This window comes from Mesoplodon bidens, assembly GCF_964165515.1.
Source record: "Mesoplodon bidens genome assembly, chromosome: 2".
In the NCBI taxonomy this organism is placed as follows: Eukaryota; Metazoa; Chordata; class Mammalia; order Artiodactyla; family Ziphiidae; genus Mesoplodon; species Mesoplodon bidens.
This window is the reverse complement of record NC_138177.1, coordinates 22841497-22862019: the sequence shown is the minus strand read 5'-3', so window position 1 is coordinate 22862019 and position 20523 is coordinate 22841497. Positions and strand designations below refer to the sequence as shown.

General features: G+C 53.3%; 1 protein-coding gene across 1 annotated transcript in view; it reads left to right on the top strand.

Moving 5' to 3' along the window:
* Window positions 1–20262, top strand: part of TMEM63A (transmembrane protein 63A) — a 33754-nt gene extending 13492 nt beyond the window's left edge. The window contains exons 7-24 of the mRNA XM_081218941.1: window positions 1623–1765; window positions 2509–2560; window positions 2946–3054; window positions 3843–3913; window positions 5991–6071; window positions 6257–6380; window positions 6472–6605; window positions 7901–8038; window positions 9682–9835; window positions 12207–12313; window positions 12456–12542; window positions 13007–13069; window positions 14021–14183; window positions 15057–15162; window positions 16400–16567; window positions 17520–17635; window positions 17986–18048; window positions 19304–20262. Of these exons, the coding sequence (XP_081075067.1) occupies window positions 1623–1765; window positions 2509–2560; window positions 2946–3054; window positions 3843–3913; window positions 5991–6071; window positions 6257–6380; window positions 6472–6605; window positions 7901–8038; window positions 9682–9835; window positions 12207–12313; window positions 12456–12542; window positions 13007–13069; window positions 14021–14183; window positions 15057–15162; window positions 16400–16567; window positions 17520–17635; window positions 17986–18048; window positions 19304–19471 (2047 nt within the window). The 3' untranslated portion in view covers window positions 19472–20262. The remainder of the gene's footprint in view (window positions 1–1622; window positions 1766–2508; window positions 2561–2945; window positions 3055–3842; window positions 3914–5990; window positions 6072–6256; window positions 6381–6471; window positions 6606–7900; window positions 8039–9681; window positions 9836–12206; window positions 12314–12455; window positions 12543–13006; window positions 13070–14020; window positions 14184–15056; window positions 15163–16399; window positions 16568–17519; window positions 17636–17985; window positions 18049–19303) is intronic.
* The last annotated feature ends 261 nt before the right edge of the window (window positions 20263–20523 follow it).

The following is a 20523-nucleotide window of genomic DNA, read 5'->3' as shown; positions in this document are numbered from 1 at the left end:
TTAAATATTTATTTATTTATTTATTTATTTCAGCGGCACGGGGTCTTAGTTGCGGCATGCGGGATCTTTTTAGTTGCGGCATGCACGTGGGATCTAGTTCCCCGACCGGGGATCAAACCCGGGCCCCCTGCATTGGGAACGTGGAGTCTTACCCACTGGCCTACCAGGGAAGTCCCACTTACGGGTTGTAATCTTCACCAATGTTTGTTTAGTAAGCACGTATTGTGGCAAAGTATATGCATTTTGGTAGTTTATTTAGAAGTGAAAACAGTGTAGTCAGTGGTAGAGCTTTGTCCTCCAGGTAAGCAGTAAAAAGGAGTAACACTAGCAAGTGTACTGCGAGCGTCCACCCGGCACCAGGCACGGTGTTGGGCCTGGATTCTCACTGCCTCCTGTGCACCTGCTGAGTGACCAGCTAGCTAGCGGGTAGTAGCCTCCCTGCTTTAGGTCCCAGCCTCTGGTGGGTGCTGTGACCCTCTCTGGAGGCAGCTGAGCTGGAGTCCACTGTGGTCTGTCTGGCTGGCTGCAGAGCCCTCGCGCCACGCCTTTCACACCTGCCTTTTTATGCTGTGGCCCTTGCTTCCCTGAGCTCTTTCTTCCCAGTGCAGGGCTTTGCCTGCCTTCTGGAAGCAGGATCCTCAGGGTAGCTCCCTGTCAGGAGAGTGGGAAAGCAGGAGACACCCCCCTCCCCTTCTCCCTCTGTAGTATGGAAGTCTGGCTGTCAGAACCCAGAATTGTCTGGGTCCCCAAATGACCTGGAGCCTCCAAATACAGCACTGAGGGTGGGAAAGGGTGGAGCAGGTCGCCCCCCGCCTCTGTGGCCACAGCAGGGACACAGGGAAGAGGCAGGGCCAGCAGGATGGACTGAGCCTTAGAATGTTTAAAGCAGTAGCTCCAGGGACTTCCCTGGTGGTCCAGTGGTTGAAACTCTGCGCTCCCAATGCAGGGGGCCCGGGTTCAATCCCTGGTCAGGGAACTAGATCCCACGTGCCACAACTAAAAGATCCCACACGTGGCAACTAAAGACCCCGCATGCCACAATGAAGATCCGCACATGGTAACGAAGATCCCACACGCCTCAACTAAGACCAGCACAGCCAAATAAATAAATAAATATTAAAAGATAAATAAAATACAGCAGTGGCTCCACCTCTGTCTCCCAGTTTCCCTGAGGAGGAGATGGGAGAAAGGGTGGGAGCCACGAGCCTGGACACACACAGCTTCGCTCAGGAGATTCTCAGCAGCCCTCTTGTCAGTGGCTTGGCTTGTCCATAGGTGCAGGAAAGGGCTGAGGGATAATTGTATTTACACACAAACGTGGGCACGAATGTTTCTAGAGACCTAAAGTGGAGCAGTGGCAGGTTCCTTCGTCCAGGAGTGTGGGGCGAGGCCTGAGAGGCAGGCTCTGGAGTTCACATCATAGCTCTGCTGTTACAGGCTGGATGATTGTAGAAGTTAACGTGCTTTTTCTGTACCTGTTTCCTCATATTTAAAAAAATGGAGATCAAATTGGGACCTACCTCTCGGACGGTCATGAGGGTTAAATGAGATCATCCATGCAAGGCCCAAAGGGCCCAGTCTGTTACCACTACTCATTACGATTCCATGTGTGTCTTGGCCAGAGATGACCAGATCCTGGAGTGGTGTGGGGAGGACGCCATCCACTACCTGTCGTTCCAGAGACACATCATCTTCCTGCTGGTGGTGGTCAGCTTCTTGTCTCTGTGTGTCATCCTGCCCGTCAACCTCTCGGGGAGCTTGCTGGGTAAGGAGTCCTCATCTTGCCTGAGCTGGGCCCAGGCAGAGCAGCAGCCCTGGGGCAAGGGCCTCGTGGTGGTGGATCAGAACCCCAGGATTCATGCTCAAATTCAGATGTGAGAAGGTCTCAGGGTGACTTTCTGAACTTTTCCATTTGCTTAAAGATCTGGAGAAGAATCCACCCCAAACCTGGGCCAAGAGCTGGGGCCCCTAATATCTAAGTAGGAGGAAGACCCCAAGACTGATAAGATCAGGGGCTTTCAGAGTGTGTTTTATAGTTTCCTGCCCCCACCCAAATCAGGAGGCCACAAGTAGTGGATCCAGAAGATGTTTGTGATGCTCAAAGTGAAAATCAAAGTGTGGCATTCTATTTCCAAGCACCCACAGGAATCCAGCGTCACCATCACGAATCCACTTCTTACGCCCAGTGATTCCCAGCCTTGGTTTTGGGAACAGCTTAGGGTGTTTCTAGATTTCTCAAGGAATGCCACAAGACTCTCAAAGCAAGATGAATTCAGATTTTGACTTTACCCACCTGGTAGGTTGAGAAGAAGTTGCCAGAAGCATCTTGGAGTAAAGCAGAGGCCTTGGTTGGTGTAGCTCTGAAAAGACCGGACAGTTGCCACAGTCCTCTGACTTCTCGGACATCTTATGCTGCTCCTTCTTAGAGCTCCACAAACCAAGGCTGTGCTGCCCCCCTCCCACTTCCCTAGTGTGACCCTGCAACTGAGTATCTGTGCTTCTCTGCAGACAAAGACCCTTACAGCTTTGGGAGGACGACCATCGCAAACCTACAGACTGAGTGAGTTCGAGGTGGGAGGGCCTGAGGGTGCTGATGGGTGAGACCAAGGAGAGGGCAGATTATGGAGCCTGGGATAGGCCAGAGGTCGTCCAAAGTGAGCGAGTTAATGTCTGAAAGCCTCTTTGCCACTAGTGCTCGCTGCTGGGCTATGGGCATGGACACGCCCCAGGCCGCTGTTGTTTTGCTGTGGGTTTTAGGAAACACAGAGGGCCCCGTGGAGCTGGGGTTCATTTGTCAGGACAGTGCCCTCTCTAAAGGGCACTGGCCGCTCAACCTCTGTTGGAGGAATCTGTTGTGAGGACGGCTTTGGCCCTCAGCTCAGTGCCATGAGGGTGACCAAGCCCAGCCCTGATGGCAGGTGGTGTCCCTCCCCTCCCCCCCCCAGCAACGACCTCCTTTGGCTACACACCATCTTCGCCATCCTTTACCTCATCCTCACTGTGGGCTTCATGCGGCACCACACCCAGTCCATCAAGTACAAAGAGGAGAACCTGGTGAGTGAGGGGTGGTGGGGGGCTGGGCATGTGCTGGGGAGGGTCTCAGGTGGAGCTGGGGAGGAGTGGCACCAGGCTTATTCCCCAGCACAACGATGGCAGTGAGGGGAAGGAGGGGCCTCAGGCTTGCACATGTGTGCTTAGAATCGGCATTAAGCATTTTTTTCTGGTAGATTGTTTTAGGATTTGGCTATTTCCCCCCGTTTTGCCAACTAGCCTTTAGATTTGTGGGGTTTGGGCTTGTCGTTACTGATTCTAAGTAACTTCCGAGAAGTTTGAATTGCGAGCAGCTCCCTCTCTCACTGCGGCCCATAACTTGATGGGGGGACAGGGAGTTTCTATTACTTGGTTCCAGGCCTGGGTCCTCCTCTGATCTGCTGTGTGGCCTCATTTGAGTCACTTCCCCTTTCTGGGTTCTTTCTCAGTCTCTTGTGATGCAAAGGAGGCTCATCGAAATTGCTTTGGAAATGTATTTTTTTTTTTTTTGGCCACGCTGCGTGGCATGCGGGATCTTAGTTCCCTGACCAGGGATCGAACCCGTGCCCCGTGCAGCGGAAGCGCAGAGCCCTAACCACTGGACCGCCAGGGAAGCCCCTGGAAATTTATTCTTGACTGCCTAGAAGAAGCTGCTATGTAAAGAAGAGACTTCAAGGCTCTGTCAGGCCAGGAAGTCGAGCACCTGAGCCTCTGAGTCCCCATCGTTCTCCTTGGGGAGGCTTGAACAGAGTGTCCCCCTGGCAGACTGGCTTGCCCTGGTGACTTTTCTCCCTGGTGTGTTTCTCCGGCAGGTGAGGCGGACCCTGTTCATCACAGGACTCCCCAGAGACGCGAAGAAGGAGACCATGGAGAGCCACTTCCGGTGAGCAGGGCCGCTTCCACTGGGAGGGAAGGGGAGGGAGACCCTAGGAGGACCTGGCCCAGCCACAGAGCCGCGGATGCTGCCCTGGGCAGGCTCTGCTGGGGCTCTGAGGGCCTGGGCTGGGGCGGCACGTCCTCTGCCAGCAGCCGCGGCTGCCCACGTGACCGCAGTAGCCAGAATACAGGCCAGGGTGTGGGGCAGGTAAACATCTTGAGAGCTCAGGGGCAGAGAAAAAGATTTATAGAAACAACACGCCCACACATCCCCCACAAAAAAAAAAAGAAAAGGAAAGGATTCACCCTGGGCTTCTCAGCGTCAGCTCTGCAGAGTAAGAGAGAGCCGAGAGATAGCAGTGTTGGCGGCGGCGGGGAGCTGGGCCCCGCTCTGCATTTCGTGGTGCATCCTTCTGCTCAGCACGTGTCTCTCGAGTCAGCACTCCGGGTCCGGAGCCCTGTCCTCACACAGCTCGCTCACGGCTGTCCCAGCAGAACCTCCTTTCCAGCAGCCTCCTCTGAGCGCCTGCACCGGGGATACCTGCAGGTGGAGGCTAGAGGAAGGGCCTTCCTGTGAGAAGGAAATTGTGTGTACGGTGCGATGAATGCAGGGCATCTCATGGAGCTTCAGGAAAGGGGGTGCTCGGGGGAGAGGCAGGCCGGGAAGGCTCCCAGGACCCTGGGCTGGAGGACTTGAACCTGGGCTAGGGAGCTGCGGCTTCAGTCTGTATTCATTCCTCAGCAGCAGTCATTAATTTGTAGTATGGATTAGGGGTTGGCTGTGGCTTGGCTTTGCACTAGTTATGAAGAACACTTGCTAAGCAAATTATTAGTGTAAACAGAATTGTAAAATGAATGTTTAAAATTTATTGACTGACCTCTCTTTTAGAAACTCTAAGTATTTTAGAAGTATTTTTCTATATATAAACATTGGGTACTGGAATCATTTTTCTCTATTCCTTGAAACAGCTCCCCAAAGTTGCCTGTTAGGCAACATTTGGAAACAGTAGCTCCACTTAATATATTACCTTAAAGAGAAAAAAAAGTCCTCTCATTCCCATTACAAACACTGAATCACACTTTCTCCTATTTCAGGCAGCCCTTTTAGTGAACACTGCTGCAATCCATGGGGATTGATGTGTGAATTTGCCTTGTAGCAGGGATGCATACACCATTGTTCTCTTCCGCAAAGCTCGTAATGGGACCTGAAATTGTCTACCTGACATGTCTATGGGCTGTGTGTCTCTCTCTCACTAAAATGTAAACTTATCCAGGCTCCATCCCAGTGCCTAGCAAGTAGTAGGTGGGGATTTACACGGTTCAGGAATGCCCAGGAGTTGCACATAGGATTTTGCGTATATGGTGGGGGAGCATCATACGCTGAGTACAGGCATGGGCCCTGGAGCTGGGCCGCCTGGATTCACTTCCTGGCTCAGACACTCACTAGCTGTGTGATCTTGGGCACAAGTCATTTTACCTCTCCGACGCTTATTGTCCTCATCTGTAAAATGGGACAAAAACCTCACAGGTTATGGTGAGGATCAAATAAGTTACTGCTCTAACAGTACCTGGCCAAGAATAAGTATACATACAGCGTACTTATAGTATTTTACTATGATTGTTAGTGTATGTGTAGACATTTACTGGGCTGAGGGTCGTTTGCTTTCATGAGACCAAAAAGGTCTGTGATCTTCAAAAGGGTCACAAACTGAATAGGATTTCAGTGATGGTCCAGAGTAGAAATGACCTAGAGCAAACAATAAATTGACTCCTTTGCATGGGTAAAGGAGGTAATGAATAGTGTTATTTTTTTTCTTCAGGAGAAGTACTGACTGATTTAAAGCCAAGTGGGTATAAATTTGTCAGTTTCAGGCAGTTACTTTCATGCTATTTAAAAGGACCTCTTTGTATTACATTTCAAACTTTCCCCCTTTGGTAAAAGACAAAGAGGAAAGAGGTCTCCCCTGGCACAGAAATGAGCAGTGTAATTGCTCTGACACCCCTGGAGTCTTGGGGGTCTCTCCTGCCTGGGGGGTTCTCTTTTCCAATGGCTATCTTTTGCTCCTGATCTGCCCTGGGCACAGGGACGCGTATCCCACGTGTGAAGTGGTGGAGGTCCAGCTGTGCTACAACGTGGCCAAGCTGATCTACCTGTGCAGGGAGAGGTAAGGGAGGGCCGGCAGGGTGGGCGGGCGTGGGCTGAGCTGGCTGCATCTTTCTGACTCCTTCCCTCTGAGGTGCCATCCTCCTTCCTTGCTGGCCCCGGATCCCCTAGCGAGGAAAGGAGCGGAGTGGCTCTGTGAGTCACACCACAGGATTGCGAGTCTGAAGTGTGTCCCTCCCACTGCAGAAAAAAGACAGAGAAGAGCCTGACCTATTACACAAACCTGCAGGTGAAGACAGGCCAGCGGACCCTCATCAACCCCAAGCCCTGCGGCCAGTTCTGCTGCTGTGAAGTGAAGGGGTGTGAGTGGGTGAGGGCCCACACCCCCGGGAACGTGGGCGCTGGGTCCCCCGAGACCTGCACAGGGCCACGTCATCACAAGGGCATGTGTCCTCTGGTAGGAGGACGCCATCTCCTACTACACGCGCATGAAGGACAGGCTGATGGAGAGGATCACAGAGGAGGAATGCAGGGTCCAGGACCAGTCCCTGGGAATGGCCTTCGTCACCTTCCAGGAAAAGTCCATGGCCACCTAGTGAGTGTGGGCATGTTCCTTGTCTGCCTCTGTCCAAATTGCTGTCCCTCTTGGACAGAGCCGGTACTGCTGAACCGCCACTGCTGGGATTTGTTTGTAGCATTTCCATCTCCTGCGGGCGTGGCTGGGAATGGGGGCAGCCATCCACACCCACTACCTTGGTGAGCCCGGCCGATGTTTGTGTGACAGCTGGTTATGGGTGATTCCAGCTGAGCCCCTCTTGGGTGGATATGGCCTTACCCCACTGCCGGGCTCTCACCAGCTGCCCCAGGGATCCCATTGCCTCTATGACCCAGCATTTCACCAGGTCGGGTGGATGCCACCCTCTTTCATGTACCCACTCTGGAGCCACAGATCTTCCTTCTGTGCGTGGCCTTCCCATCTCCCTACAAATGCACTGCTGTGGGGGAATACCTCTGGGCACTCCAGGATGCTCACTGCTGCTGAGAGCCTGGCCCAAGGGAGTGGGTTTTCATAGTGCACCTTGGCATGAGCTCTAGCTCCTAAAATGCTCTCATGCCTGGGATCTCCATCTCGTCTCGCCTCGGGAGCAGCAGGGGATGGGGTCGGTAGAGGGAGACGGAAAGGAGTTGGCCCAGCAAATGCTCCTTCCCCTGCCTTCCCTGCTTCGGGCATCGTGAACCCTGGGAACAGACTCTTGGCTGTGCCTTGCAGACTCTCAAGTGAGGCTGGGGTGGGGACGAGGCCAGTGGAAAGAGGAAGAGTGTTCTGAGACAGGAGTAGGGGCGCTGGTGGGTTCTTTGTGGGAGACTAAAGGGGGAAGGAGTGGAGAGGGCGGGGCTGGGAGTCCTAGGGAGGGGCATCTTGGAGTCGTAGGTGGTGAAGTCTAATGCTGCTATGGGGCCTGGGAAGAGGTGAGGGAGTGGAAAAGTGAGGCCCCGGGCCTGGCAGCGGGATGTCCAACTTCATGGACAGGGCAGAGAGGGCCGCAAGGAGGAGCCCTATGTTGGGGCAATGCCAACAGCATGGGAGCTGGGGTCAGACAGACAGGGTGCAAAACCTAACTCTGAGAGCCTCAGTTTCCTCATCTGTAAAATAGGAATGGTAATCCCTGGCTTAGAGGGTTGTCCTGAGGATTAAGCAAAATTCTGCACATAATGTGCTAAGAATGGCATCTCTTTCATAGCATTAATTATAGCATAAGTACAATAAACTAAAAATAAAGCAAAGGTCCTGTGCCATGGGGCTCCCACTCTCACACAGTCCTTTCTGCTGTATGGGTACATGGTACCCCGAGGGGTCTGAACCCTGGCCATTTCTACATTTCCTGGCAGCATCCTGAAGGACTTCAACGCCTGCAAGTGTCAGGGCCTTCAGTGCAAAAGTGACCCGCAGCCATCCTCCCACAGCAGAGAGCTCTGCACCTCCAAGTGGACGGTCAGCTTCGCCGCTTACCCCGAAGACATCTGCTGGTGAGCCCCCAGGCCGGCAAGGGGCGGGAATGGGGCCTGGGAGCCCTGCAGGGCTGCCCAAGTCACCTGGAAGCACAGGTGTGACCTGGCACTCAGAGAGACACTCATACTCTCCTGCACCCCTCTGGGCAGGGGGTGGGAGGCGTGATGGGGGTGGGTGGTGTGTCCACACCCACGACTTCACTCCAGTGTTTCTCCCCAGTATCAGCAGCGTCTGGTAGGATTATAATGGGAGCAATGTATGTAATTTTAAGTTTCCTTTTAGCCACATTAAAAAAAGTAAAAGAAACTGGGGAGTTCCCTGGTGGCCTAGTGGTTAGGATTTCAGGCTTTCACGGCCATGGCCCAGGTTCAATCCCTGGTCAGGGAACTGAGATCCTGCAAGCTGCACGGCGAGGCCAAAAAACACCAAAAAAACCACAACAAAAAAACAGGTCTTAGGGCTTCCCTGGTGGTGCAGTGGTTGAGAGTCCGCCTGCCGATGCAGGGGACACGGGTTTGTGCCCCGGCCCGGGAAGATCCCACATGCCGCGGAGCGGCTGGGCCCGTGAGCCATGGCCGCTGAGCCTGTGCGTCCGGAGCCCGTGCTCCGCAACGGGAAAGGCCACAACAGTGAGAGGCCCGCGTACCGCAAAAAAAAAAAAAAAAAAAAAAAAAACAGGTCTTAAAAAAAAGAAAAAAAGTAAAAGAAACTGTTAAAATTAACTTTAATAAGAGTTCTCCCTCTATATCTAAAATATTATCATTTCAATATGTAATCAATTTTTTTTAATTGAGATGTTTTACAGTCTCCTTTTCATACGTAGTGTCTTTGAGATCCAGCGTGTATGTGCCACTTCTGGCCCATCTCTGTTTGGACCAGCCACATTTCAACACGCAGTAGCCTGCTGTGGCTCGAGGCTGCTGTATCAGACAGTGCGGCCCTGGGTTAGGTGCCGGCTGCCTCTCTAGCCTGGGGCACAAGCTGGTGAGCTGAGCTGTGTCCACAGGAGCCTTAAGCACGATGCCAAGGGTGAGGACGGCCCGGCAGAGGCCCCAGCATGGCTCGCCATCCAGCCTGGCCTCAGTTCCTGGTCCAGAGCAGGGTTTGGGCGCTCATCTCCACCGGGCTGTACTTCATTCAGCCCCCGGCAGTTCTGCTGTTTGGTTCACTGAGCTTTCTAAACTTGGGACTGGTTTGTCGGTCTGCTCTTGGTGGGATGAGAAGCCAGGGCGGGTTCCAGGCGTTTTGCTTTTGTCCCCCGCCTCCCTCCAGCTCACACCACAGCTCACGGCCCCGTGGGGAGTCACGTGTCTTTAGTGCGTCTGAAAAACGCCATGTTGGAGCCTTGTTTGGTCTGCTAGGGGGCTCACGGCATCTCTTCGAGTAGGTTCTGGCTCCTAGACTCTAGCTGCAAATAACCTGTTTTCCCTCGGAGCTCATAGGGACCCCAAATTCGACCTTCCTATAGCTGAAGGTCAGTGCAGGACACTTGCCTGTGCTCCCAAGGTCCAGATGGACCCTCAGCCAGAGCCCTCAGTCTAGTCTCTTGCCTTGCCTAAATTTGACCTTCTGACTCACCCAAGCCGTGGGCACTGTAGGTGTCATAGGTGGCCAGAGCCTGAGAGATAAACCTCCAAGGCCTGTGTCCTCCCCTCTGCAGGAAGAACCTCTCTATCCAGGGCCTCCGCTGGTGGTTCCAATGGCTGGGCATCAACTTCACTCTCTTCTTGGGGCTGTTTTTCCTGACCACGCCCTCCATCATCCTGTCCACCATGGACAAGTTCAACGTCACCAAACCCATCCATGCGCTAAATGTGAGTGACCATTCTGCAGGACCTCTCCCAAGAGGGCATGGCGGGTGGGGGAGGAATGGGACCAAGAGCCATGGGGGCCACTGAACCAGGAGGCCGTGTCACTCGGCTCATGTGCTTTTAAGCCCTGAGCAGGCATGGCCACATTTATTACAGTGTCTTTATAATAACGTTATGTAGATATACATATGTGTATATACTTTATGTATACATGTATGTGTATGATATGTGTGTGTGTATGTGTTACTATAGAGACATAGATACAGTGGAATCAATCTAAATGTTCAACAGTAGGGGTAATTTGAGTTGAATGAGGTATATTCAGTCTGACAGACTGTTAAGCATCCATTAAAAAATTGTATAGGGCTTCCCTGGTGGCGCAGTGGCTGGGTGTCCGCCTGCCGGTGCAGGGGACACGGGTTTGTGCCCCGGTCCGGGGGGATCCCACGTGCCGCGGAGCGGCGGGGCCCGTGAACCATGGCCACTGGACCTGGGCGTCCGGAGCCTGTGCTCCGCGGTGGAAGAGGTCACAACAGTGAGAGGCCCGCGTACCGCAAAAAAAAAAAAAAAAAAAAAAATTGTATAGACTTTGTGGCAGACGTGGGGTTTTACGATAAAAGCAGAATATAAAATTATCTCTCAGCAATGGTTATAGTCATGTGCCAGTGATGTGTGTGCAGGATGGCTGCTACGGGGAGTGGGTAGCAAAGAATGCAAAGCGCTTCTCTGACTGGGGTGGCAGGGTCATGAATCCAGTTTTCTTTTTATATGTCAGTTTCTGATAACCCTGTTGTAAAGTTACTTATTCTAGATAGGTAATGAATGATTTTTAAGGATCTTAGATGAATTGATAACAGCTGAACACTCCCTAAAAATGGCATCTACTTGGTTTCCCATAATCGGCTTTGCTGAAATATCACTCCACATCCTTTTCGTGTTTTCAGTTCCACTTGGCATTTCGTTAATCACACTCTGGGAAAGCACAGTGGGCTGGAGGGCCTGAGGGCCTGGTCCTTGCCCTGCCATTCCCTAGCTGATGAATTCTGAGCCTTTGTTTTTCCTCTAAAAACTGGCTTTGTCCTCTGTAGCACTCTGCTATGTTATACTCATGGGGCCGTTGTGATGATCAAATGACTCAATAAAAAATATGTAAGTTTTGTTTAGATCTAAAGCATCTACATGTTTATTCCTTTGCCAGTCTTTTGATGTATGGTCAAGGCCTGTTCTTTTGAGGAAGGATCTGCTGATTAGATTTCCCCTTTGTGTATTTTATATAAAATACACGCTTATTTCATTGTTTGTGATTCTAGTTTTGGTTTCTTACAGTTAAGCAAGAACTTAAAGATACTTGCAAAGCTGTTCAAAGTATAGAACCCTCCTAGATTTCGTTTCCCTTGGTCTTTTACAGTTAATTCACTCTCATCTAATTTAGCAGCATTTTTGAGAAATTGGCCTTTATCAAGTCTTTCCAATGTATCCAACTTAGTTTTCAAAGAAATCTCTCTGTTGCTATGCTCCTTTTATCAGAGAAGGGAATAAGTTAATCGAACCATGTAATTGCAATAACAAGTACAACAGGCATAGATGAGATTGGGAACAAACACGAAGCAGTTCTGGGAAGCTACGACTGGGCCAGTGGGAGCTGAGTGGGCAGGCGGCTGGGGAAGGGCTCTGGCCGTCAGTGCTCCGTCTTCCTTTGGCGTCCGTCGTTGGCTTTCTATACGGAATGGAGGAGGTTATCTCTCTGGTCAGTAAGACAAGTGGAGTTCAGTTGTATGTGAAGTTGCATTCTTCGCTCTAAAGAGCTATACAGGGACTTCCCTGGCGGTCCAGTGGTTAAGACTCTGTGCTTCCACTGCAGGGGGTACAGGTTCGATCCCTGGTGGGGGAACTAAGATCCCACGTGTCACGTAGCATGGCCAAAAAATTTTTTTAAATAAAAATAAGAAAAATAAAGCACTGGGGCTTCCCTGCTGGCGCAGTGGTTGAGAGTCCGCCTGCCGATGCAGGGGACACGGGTTCGTGCCCCGGTCCGGGAGGATCCCACATGCCGCGGAACGGCTGGGCCCGTGAGCCATGGCCGCTGAGCCTGCGCGTCCGGAGCCCGTGCTCCGCAACGGGAGAGGCCACAACAGTGAGAGGCCCACGTACCGCAAAAGAAAAAAAAAAGAAAAAGAAAAAGAAAGCACTGTACAAATGTCAGGTGCTGTTATTGTCTGTTCAGCCAACATTATCTACCCTGTACCAGGTACAGTGTTGGTTCTGGGGGACAAAAGTGACCCAAATCCCAGAGGTCACTGAGTCACCATGCCAACAGGTCACGGCCCAAAGCCCCCAGGGCTCACAGCGCTCTCTGCTATGGACTGTTTTCTAGGACCCCATCATCAGCCAGTTCTTCCCGACCCTCCTCCTGTGGTCCTTCTCAGCCCTGCTGCCCACCGTCGTTTACTATTCTACGCTGCTAGAGTCTCACTGGACCAAGTGAGTTCCCTGGGGCTCGCCCCTGAGCTGGGTGTCTCTGATGCCCCCTCCCCACCAGCACGATGGGCATACAGCAGGGGCCTTACTGGGGACGCCCGGTACATCTGAGGGACTGTGAGGGCTCACCTCTGACTTCCTGCAGGTCAGGGGAAAACCGAATCATGATGACCAAGGTCTACATATTCTTGATCTTCATGGTGCTGATTCTGCCCTCCCTGGGCCTCACCAGGTACCTATTACCACCTCCTGCTCTAAATTCAGAACCAGGGTCACAACAGAGAACACTGTCCTCAAGAAAATGCAGATGCTTTGGGAGTGGTTGCAAATTCCTGACAACATTTAAACCTGTCACACTCACTTGGCATGCAGTTGTGCTGGCCCACTGATTCTTCCAGAGATCTGATCTTTCTGCCTTAAAAAAAAAAAGCTTGAAAATGAAACTTACCATGGACCTTCCACTTAGGGAGAGGGTCTAATCATGGCTTTGGTTATTTTGAGGAAGGAAGTTTCTGTTAAAGCAGGCCCTGATGAGTTACGGTATAATAAGTAGCATCTTAGAGAACCAGGGTAGATCTTGAGATCTGGCCTTTTTTTTAAAAAAAAAAAAAAAAGCAGCAGAAGAAAATGAAAACATATGCGGTGATCACATGGACTGTTGGAAATAAGTTTTTACGGGATTCATCTTTCTTTCAGTTTGGATTTTTTCTTCCGGTGGCTCTTTGATAAAACTTCGTCGGAGGCCTCTGTCAGGTTGGAGTAAGTATCAGCCACGCTGAGTTTTGGAGCCACGTCCCCCAGGGACTTGGGCTGGGGCTGCAGTGGGGGGAGGGTTGTCTGTCCTTCAGGGCCTGTGGACTCCCCGCACCACTACAGGTTCCTGGCGGGGCTGCATCGGGGGAACTGACCCACTTTGTGCTACAAGTGCAGAAGTGTGGTTAATCTTTTAGGTTGAAACTCAATTAGTGGCGTTCTCATTCATTCTTTGAAACTTACTTACTGAGAACAGAACCTCCTGGGGAGAAGGAACTGCTGGGTCTCAGTGGTGCCAGGGAAGGGGGAAGGAGAATAATAATTAACGCAGCAACCAGAATGACTGTCTGGTCCAGGATTATTTTTGCTAGGAGAGAGGAGTTGAACTTATTTCTAATGTGTGTCCTCGTTAGTATTTTCAACTTGTACCGAACCCACTTAATAGTAATAGCTGTTATTTAAGAAGATGCTATGCTAAATGCTTGATTCTTTTTTTCATTTAATCTTTAAACAAGCTATGAGTCAGAAATTTGACTATTTCCATTTTACAGATGAGGAGACTGAGGCCCAGACATGCTGAAGAGAAAAAGGCTACCCAGCTAGTTAAGAGACAGAGCTGGGATTCATCCCCAGCCCCTACTGTACTATACTTTAAGTCCTAATGTAGGCCCGAATGTCCAAGATAGACTTTTCCAAAGGACTGTTCACAGGGAAGCCTGGCCGTGCCTATCTGAAAGGATAGAGTGAATTTTCTTAAATGGGTTCTCGCTGGGTAAAACGAGGACTTGGGAGCTGGCAGCCACAGACAGACACACCCATACCCAACCAGCTCGGGTCCAGGTTGACAGTGACTTCCAGATGGCCAAATCCGTGGTCAGTTCTGAGTCCCGTCTCTGCTCAGTCACGGGCCCCTCTCCCTCTCGGGGCGCTCAGCTCGCACACCCGGTGGTTCCCCAGGTGCGTCTTCCTGCCCGACCAGGGCGCCTTCTTTGTGAACTATGTCATCGCCTCGGCCTTCATTGGCAACGGCATGGAGCTGCTGCGGCTGCCCGGCCTCATCCTGTACACCTTCCGCATGGTCATGGCCAAGACTGCAGCCGACCGCAGGAACATTAAGCAGGTACAGAGGGTGGGGGTGGGCGCCGCCTTAAAGTCCCAGAGCCTCCCCGCCGCCGGTGTTTACCCAGCCGCCTGCTAAGTGCCGGGCACTCTGCTCAGGACCTCTCAACTGGGCCCAGGGCTGTGGGGGGAGGAGGTGTAAGGAGCCTGGGTGAGGGCCTGGCTAGGTCATCCTCCACGCTGACTCGGGCTGGAGGAGAGAGTGGGGATTCTTGCATTTTAACCGGGCTGATCACACACACACACACACACATACATACATTTCTTTCCCATGGACCTTCATTTGCATAAATTCTTAGATTACTACAGAGGTCAAAGCATTTTGGGCTGGTGGCATTTGTTCCAGGACTCTCTAAATTGGGTGTGTGCGGTTCTCTTTTATTCTCCTTCGCCACTGTGGGAACCATAAGAGGAGAAGCCCTGCATCCTGTCATTTAATCCTCAGAGCCCGCTGTGAGATGGGCGCTACTGGAGCTTGCTTTGCAGACGCACAGACTAAGCCACCGGGAGGTCAAGTGCTTGGCCCAGGACACACGGCTAGAAGGGGCGGAGTGATGTTGGGTCTGACAGAGTCTGTGGAGGATCATTCTACAGTCAGATGTACCCCCTGTGCCCTCTGGGGGCTCACAGGCCTGTTGTGTAGACAGGATTAGAACACGAGAAACACTACGAAAACACGAGTCATTGTGCCTTTCGAGGTCTGGGTGTGAGCCAGGTGAAGCTGGAGGAGGTTTGCAGAGGGATAGAAGGGGCCTTGAGAGGTGAGGGGCGCGGTGAGGCTCCCACTTCCAAAGTCCTCCCGACCACTTGGAGTGCACGGAGGCGGGCTGGTGTGGACCAAACCCCTAAGCCCCTCACCACCTCCCCCTCCCAGAACCAGGCCTTCGAGTACGAGTTTGGAGCCATGTACGCGTGGATGCTGTGTGTCTTCACCGTCATCATGGCCTACAGCATCACCTGCCCCATCATCGTGCCGTTCGGTGAGTGGCCCTGGGGCCGGTCCCAGGGTGGGTGGATGACTGATTCTGCCGAGCACCCCAGGACAGCCATCAGCAGGGCGTCATGGAGCCCCACAAGCAGAGGGCCTCTTGTAGCCACAGGAACTGTAAGCTGCCAAGGAGCCACAGGGGACACCAGATTTAATTTCACTTGCTCACGGATTCCTTCTACGGGCCTTCCAGACTGTGAGCTCTCTTAGTACCCCTCCTGGTCTGAAGGCCTCTGCCGGCTGACCGCTTCATTCTTGGTTGATCCTCCAGCAGCAGCTGGGACAGCGCCAGCAGCACTGGTGGAGGCTCTCGTGTTTGTGCTCTGGCAGCCACTGTCACTCTCCACGTGTATTGTCACACTTAATTCTCTCACGATCGTTCAAGGCAGGTCTTGCTTCTGTCCCCTTTTCACAGATGAAGCACTTAACGCTTTGTTAAGTGAGGATTAGAGCCCAGATATGAACTCAGGACTGTTTGACTTAGAAGGTCAAGGTCTTGCAGTTAAAATACACCCTCAGGGGCCGGCAGACAAATGGAAGCGTCTGGAAGGAAACAGAACACCCAGGAGACTGGTGGCAGTGACAGCTGTGGTTTAGGGCAAGGAGGAAGTGTTAGTTTTCCCTGTACACTCTCTCGTACTGTTTTAAAGATCTACAATAGTATTACTGTTTCAAAACAACAACGAAAAATGTTTTTAAAGAACCTGACATAATAGAAAAGGCAGCACCCACCCACCTCCTGTGCCATCCCTGGGTTTAGACCCTTGGGCATCTGTTGGCAGTGACGGTACAGGGGGTCAGCTTGGGTGGGAGAAGGAAGGGAGCGTGGGAGCCCTGAGGGATGAGGGGAGGGGGGCTCAGCGTGGGAGGAAGTTGAGGCCAGGCCTCTGGGTGTAAACTCGCCTCTTTCCCCAAAACGGTCCTAGAATGTCAGCGTTCCGTGGGGACAGCAGCACAGACACGTCTACTCGTGGGTCAGAAAGCGGCTGGGAGGGAGCAGGGTGGGTGGGGAGAGGAGGGAGGGAGAGAGGTGGACAGGGCGGGGCGGGGGGAGAGAAGGAGAAGGAGAAGAAACAGCAGGAGCCAGGACGTGCACGTGTGCACTTGTGCACGTAGCCCAGCCGCGGCCCCAGCCCAGCTCCCGGCACAGGTAGCCACCTCCAGGAGGAAGGGCGTAGAGTGGCCCCCGCGGCCCAGCCACTGTCCAGCTCACGGCCCTGGCTCTGCAGGCCTCATCTACATCCTGCTCAAGCACATGGTCGACCGGCACAACCTCTACTTCGCCTACCTGCCGGCAAAGCTGCAGAAGAGAATCCACCTGGCAGCCGTGAACCAGGCCTTGGCTGCTCCCATCCTGTGCCTCTTCTGGCTCTACTTCTTTTCCTTCCTGCGCCTGGGTGAGCGGCCCTTCTGACTGGGGTGGGGGTGGAGGGCAGGAGGCAACACTCGGCCTCCTATTCCCGCATCCACACCAGCCAGTCAAATCCCTTCCTGTTTTTTGTTTGTTTGTTTGTTTTTTGCGGTACGCGGGCCTCTCACTGTTGTGGCCTCTCCCGCTGCGGAGCACAGGCTCCGGACGCGCAGGCTCAGCGGCCATGGCTCACGGGCCCAGCCGCTCCGCAGCATGTGGGATCTTCCTGGACCGGGGCACGAACCCATGTCCCCTGCATCGGCAGGTGGACTCCCAACCACTGCGCCACCAGGGAAGCCCCCTCCCTTCCTGTTTTAAGAGCATCAACTTGGTGTCCAACCAGAAGGTGGGACCCCAAGGGTGAGGGCTGATTGGGCAGCACTGACAACCCAGTTCCAAGCTATCCTGAGGTCAGGTGTAACCTGGTGAAGGCCAGGTCGATTGCCCCAGACAGCCTTACAGGGAAGATGGTCCCTTTACCAGCTATGGAGGGGCTGAACCAGAGAGGGGGAAGTTACTCCGCGATGCTCTTTGTGGGTGTGGATGGGCCCAGGTCCTCACACTTCACAGTGTGGAGGCAGTGAGGACACGCAGGAGGGAGAACTGCCACTCTTGAGAAGAAGGAGGAGGCAGAAGAGATGTGTGACTCTGCCCGGGGCACTGGAGACGGGAGGGAACCGACCCAGCAAGGAAGCTGGCAACTGGCCTTTGACTCGGTGCCCCAGCACCTGAAATCTGACCAGGGATAATGCCAGCTGCTCAGTGGGTCACTCTCTGTGACCCTGCCTGTGAAGATACCATCCCAGCTGCTGGAGATGGTGGGAAGGGGGTGGGTGATGCCTTCTCTTCATCTTCGGCCTGAGAGAGAAGCCACACACAGTTCCTGCACCAGGTGTGACCTCCCCCCCACGCCAAGGCTGGCATCCCTTTGTCCCCAGGTCTGAAGGCTCCCCTCACCCTGTTCACCTTCCTGGTGCTTCTGCTCACCATCCTGGTCTGCCTGGCCTACACCTGCTTTGGATGCTTCAAGCACCTCAGCCCTCTGAACTACAAGGTAAAGGGCCCCTCCCCCACTGCTGCCCAGCCAGGGTCTGGGAGGAGGAGATGGTGGCTTCATTCTCCATCTCTCCTCCACCTCTTCCCAGATCAACAGATCAACAGCCTTCTCCAGGTTTTATTTATCCACGGGGAAGGCGTGGGTAGTTGGGTGTGATGTGTAGCTTCCCTCCCTGCCCCCTTCCCTGCTCCCTGCGCTGCCCACACCATCCTCTCTTGGGCTGCCGCTGGGAGCTTTGTGCCAGCTGGCACTATTATTCTGGGTGTTAATAGTCTGTTTGTTTAGAGGGTGTTAGTTCAGGAAGATCGGTTTTGTTTATCATTGCAAGTTTTTGCTGTTGTCTGCAGACAGAAGAATCCGCAAGTGACAAAGGAAGTGAGGCGGAGGCCCACGTGCCTTTACCATTCACAGTAAGTGCGGTTCTTAGCCGAGCATGAGCACCTGCAACGGCCCCGACCAGGTGGGCCCTGCAAACCTGCTTTGATCCTCTTTTGTTAAGACAGAAGTCCCTTGATCACGTGCCAGGCGGGTTTCTGAATTAACATCATTGGAGAAGGAATCCCTGGTCCCTCTGGATGTTTTCTCTTGCATGTGTGAAGCCACATCCATCACCAGAAGATAATTAGTTTTGCCATGATGTATACCCACCTCCCTCGGTTTCAGTTGCCTGCTCACTTTCCTTCTCTGCATATTTAATGCTTGGTGAGCCTGGGCCTTTAGAAGCCGTATCGCAAGGCCCTGCGGTTTGATGAAGCTTTCTCAGCATTTTGCCAGCACCTGCCTGTGTGAGGTCCTTTGCTATAGGCACCAAGAGGGTGTCACACTAACTCCCCCCTGAATTCAACAAATGAACATTTTACCTGCTATGGAGGGGGGCACAGTGTTAGAAAGACACCAGGACTCCTTTCCTTCCTGGTTCTCCCTGCTTCCGGCCTCCAGGGTCCTGCTCCTAGGGTGGGGTTGGGAAAGGAAGGTAGAGCCACAGGCTCCCCGAGCTGTGACCACCGCCCCGGCCTGACAGACAGGGCTGGGACAGCGCTGATCTAGATCAGCAGCAGCATTCTTTCCAGTGGCTCCCTCTCAGGTGTCGGGCACTCTTACCAGTGTCTGTCTTTGGACCAGCCCCAGAGAAGGTTTCAGGAAGATTCATTACCCAGAGGCACACCTGTGACTGTGCCTGCCAGACAGGGCAGGTGGATGATGCAGATCCCTCATTCTCAGCCTGGTTCAGGTCGGCAGCTGGAGTCTGGGATTGAGAGGAAACAGAACCTACACAGAGTCGGTCCGCTGCTCAGAAGTCCCACTGACAGCATTCTAAGCCTGCCCTGTGTAGATAGACCTGTTTCCTACATAAAGTGAGAAATTCTTCTAGAATCCAGTGCCAGGAAAAGTTTTGCTTCCTCTGAGAAATTAGTGTTTGTGTGCTTTCTTTATGACCACGAGAGCTCTGCGACTGTGTGTTCTGATTTGCTCTGGCTGTTAGGAAAATCTGCAGTTGGCATATTTTAGGTCCTGACGTCCTAGGTTGATGTTATTTCTTTATGTGCCCTTCATGAGCATTCTGTGTGTCTTCCGGCTGGAGGGAGGCGGGGCGGTAGGGGAGGAACGGGACAGGGACTCTCACGCCCACCCCACCCAAGCACTAACACCCCCATTTGTTGGCAGTCCTACGTGCCCCGGATTCTGAACAGCTTGTCCTCGGAGAAAATAGCCCTGTCCCCGCAGCAGCAGCAGACCTACGGTGCCATCCACAACATCAGTGGGACCGTCCCGGGGCAGTGCCTGGATCAGAGCCCTGTGGACAGTGTGGCGGCCGCCAGCCAGGAGGCCTGAGGGCCGGGGAGCTGCCGGACTGGTCCAGACCCGGGGAGTTGGGAGGGGAAGAGACACAGGTGGAGAAGTGGCTTGACTCCAACTTCAACCAAGTCAGGACTTCTTTTCACCTCTTTTAAGCACAACAGCTCTAAAAACATGGGAGCAGAGAGGGGCTCTGGCCCTTGGCTGAGGCGGAAGTGAGGGACTGCCATCAGGTGGTGGTCTTGTCTAGTCCTAGCACTGGTAAGGGGAGGATGTGCAGCTCTGGACTCTCCCTTGCTTGCCCGAGGCTCTGTTTATTTCCAAGTCCCCCTTCTGCCTAAGTGCCCAGCTCTGTGTCCGGGATGATGCCCCTGATGATTTTCAGCAGGATCATGTGTTGGCACTGTGTCCCTTCAACCCATCAGTGTGGTGACTGTATCAAGTAAGAGGGGGAGGTACCGTGTGGAAGACCTTCTCCCTCTGAGCATCCAGACACTGCCCCCCTCCTCCGGGCACACACGCAACTGATAACCAAAGAGTCCGCAGCAACCGCAGGCCTGAGATGGGTGCCAGATGATGGTCCAGGTCCATCCCGCTTCCCCTTCTGGCTATCAGGCCCTTTACACCCCTGCTCCCCGCCCCCCAGGAACGAGCTGCAGGGCGCAGGACGGGAGCGGGCCGGTGCTGGGCCGCCCCAGTCTCCTCTACATCCCTGCCATGGTTCTGTGTTTTTCTGTCACGTTGCCAGTGACACTGTGGCTGGGTCAGGGTCCCCTACAGCTGGCAGGGACAATGAGGACCACTAATAAAATGCCCATTCAGCCAGACTGGTGAGATGCCGCCTCTTCGGGGCCCAGTGTGTGGGGCTCAGCCTCCAGCCCTTGATTCCATCTGTCTGTTCCCTCCAAAGGGAGAAGTGCTCAGGGCCTCCTGGAAGCCAAGGGAAAACTATGGCCACAGAAGGAGGGGCACAGCCGCTTGCTTTTTCTCTCCCCACGGGATTCTGCGGCTGGGACGCACCTTTGGGCACTTGCCAGAGAAGCTGCCTCCCTACTGCCAGAGGCACAAGCCGGTGTGATGGGTGCCGG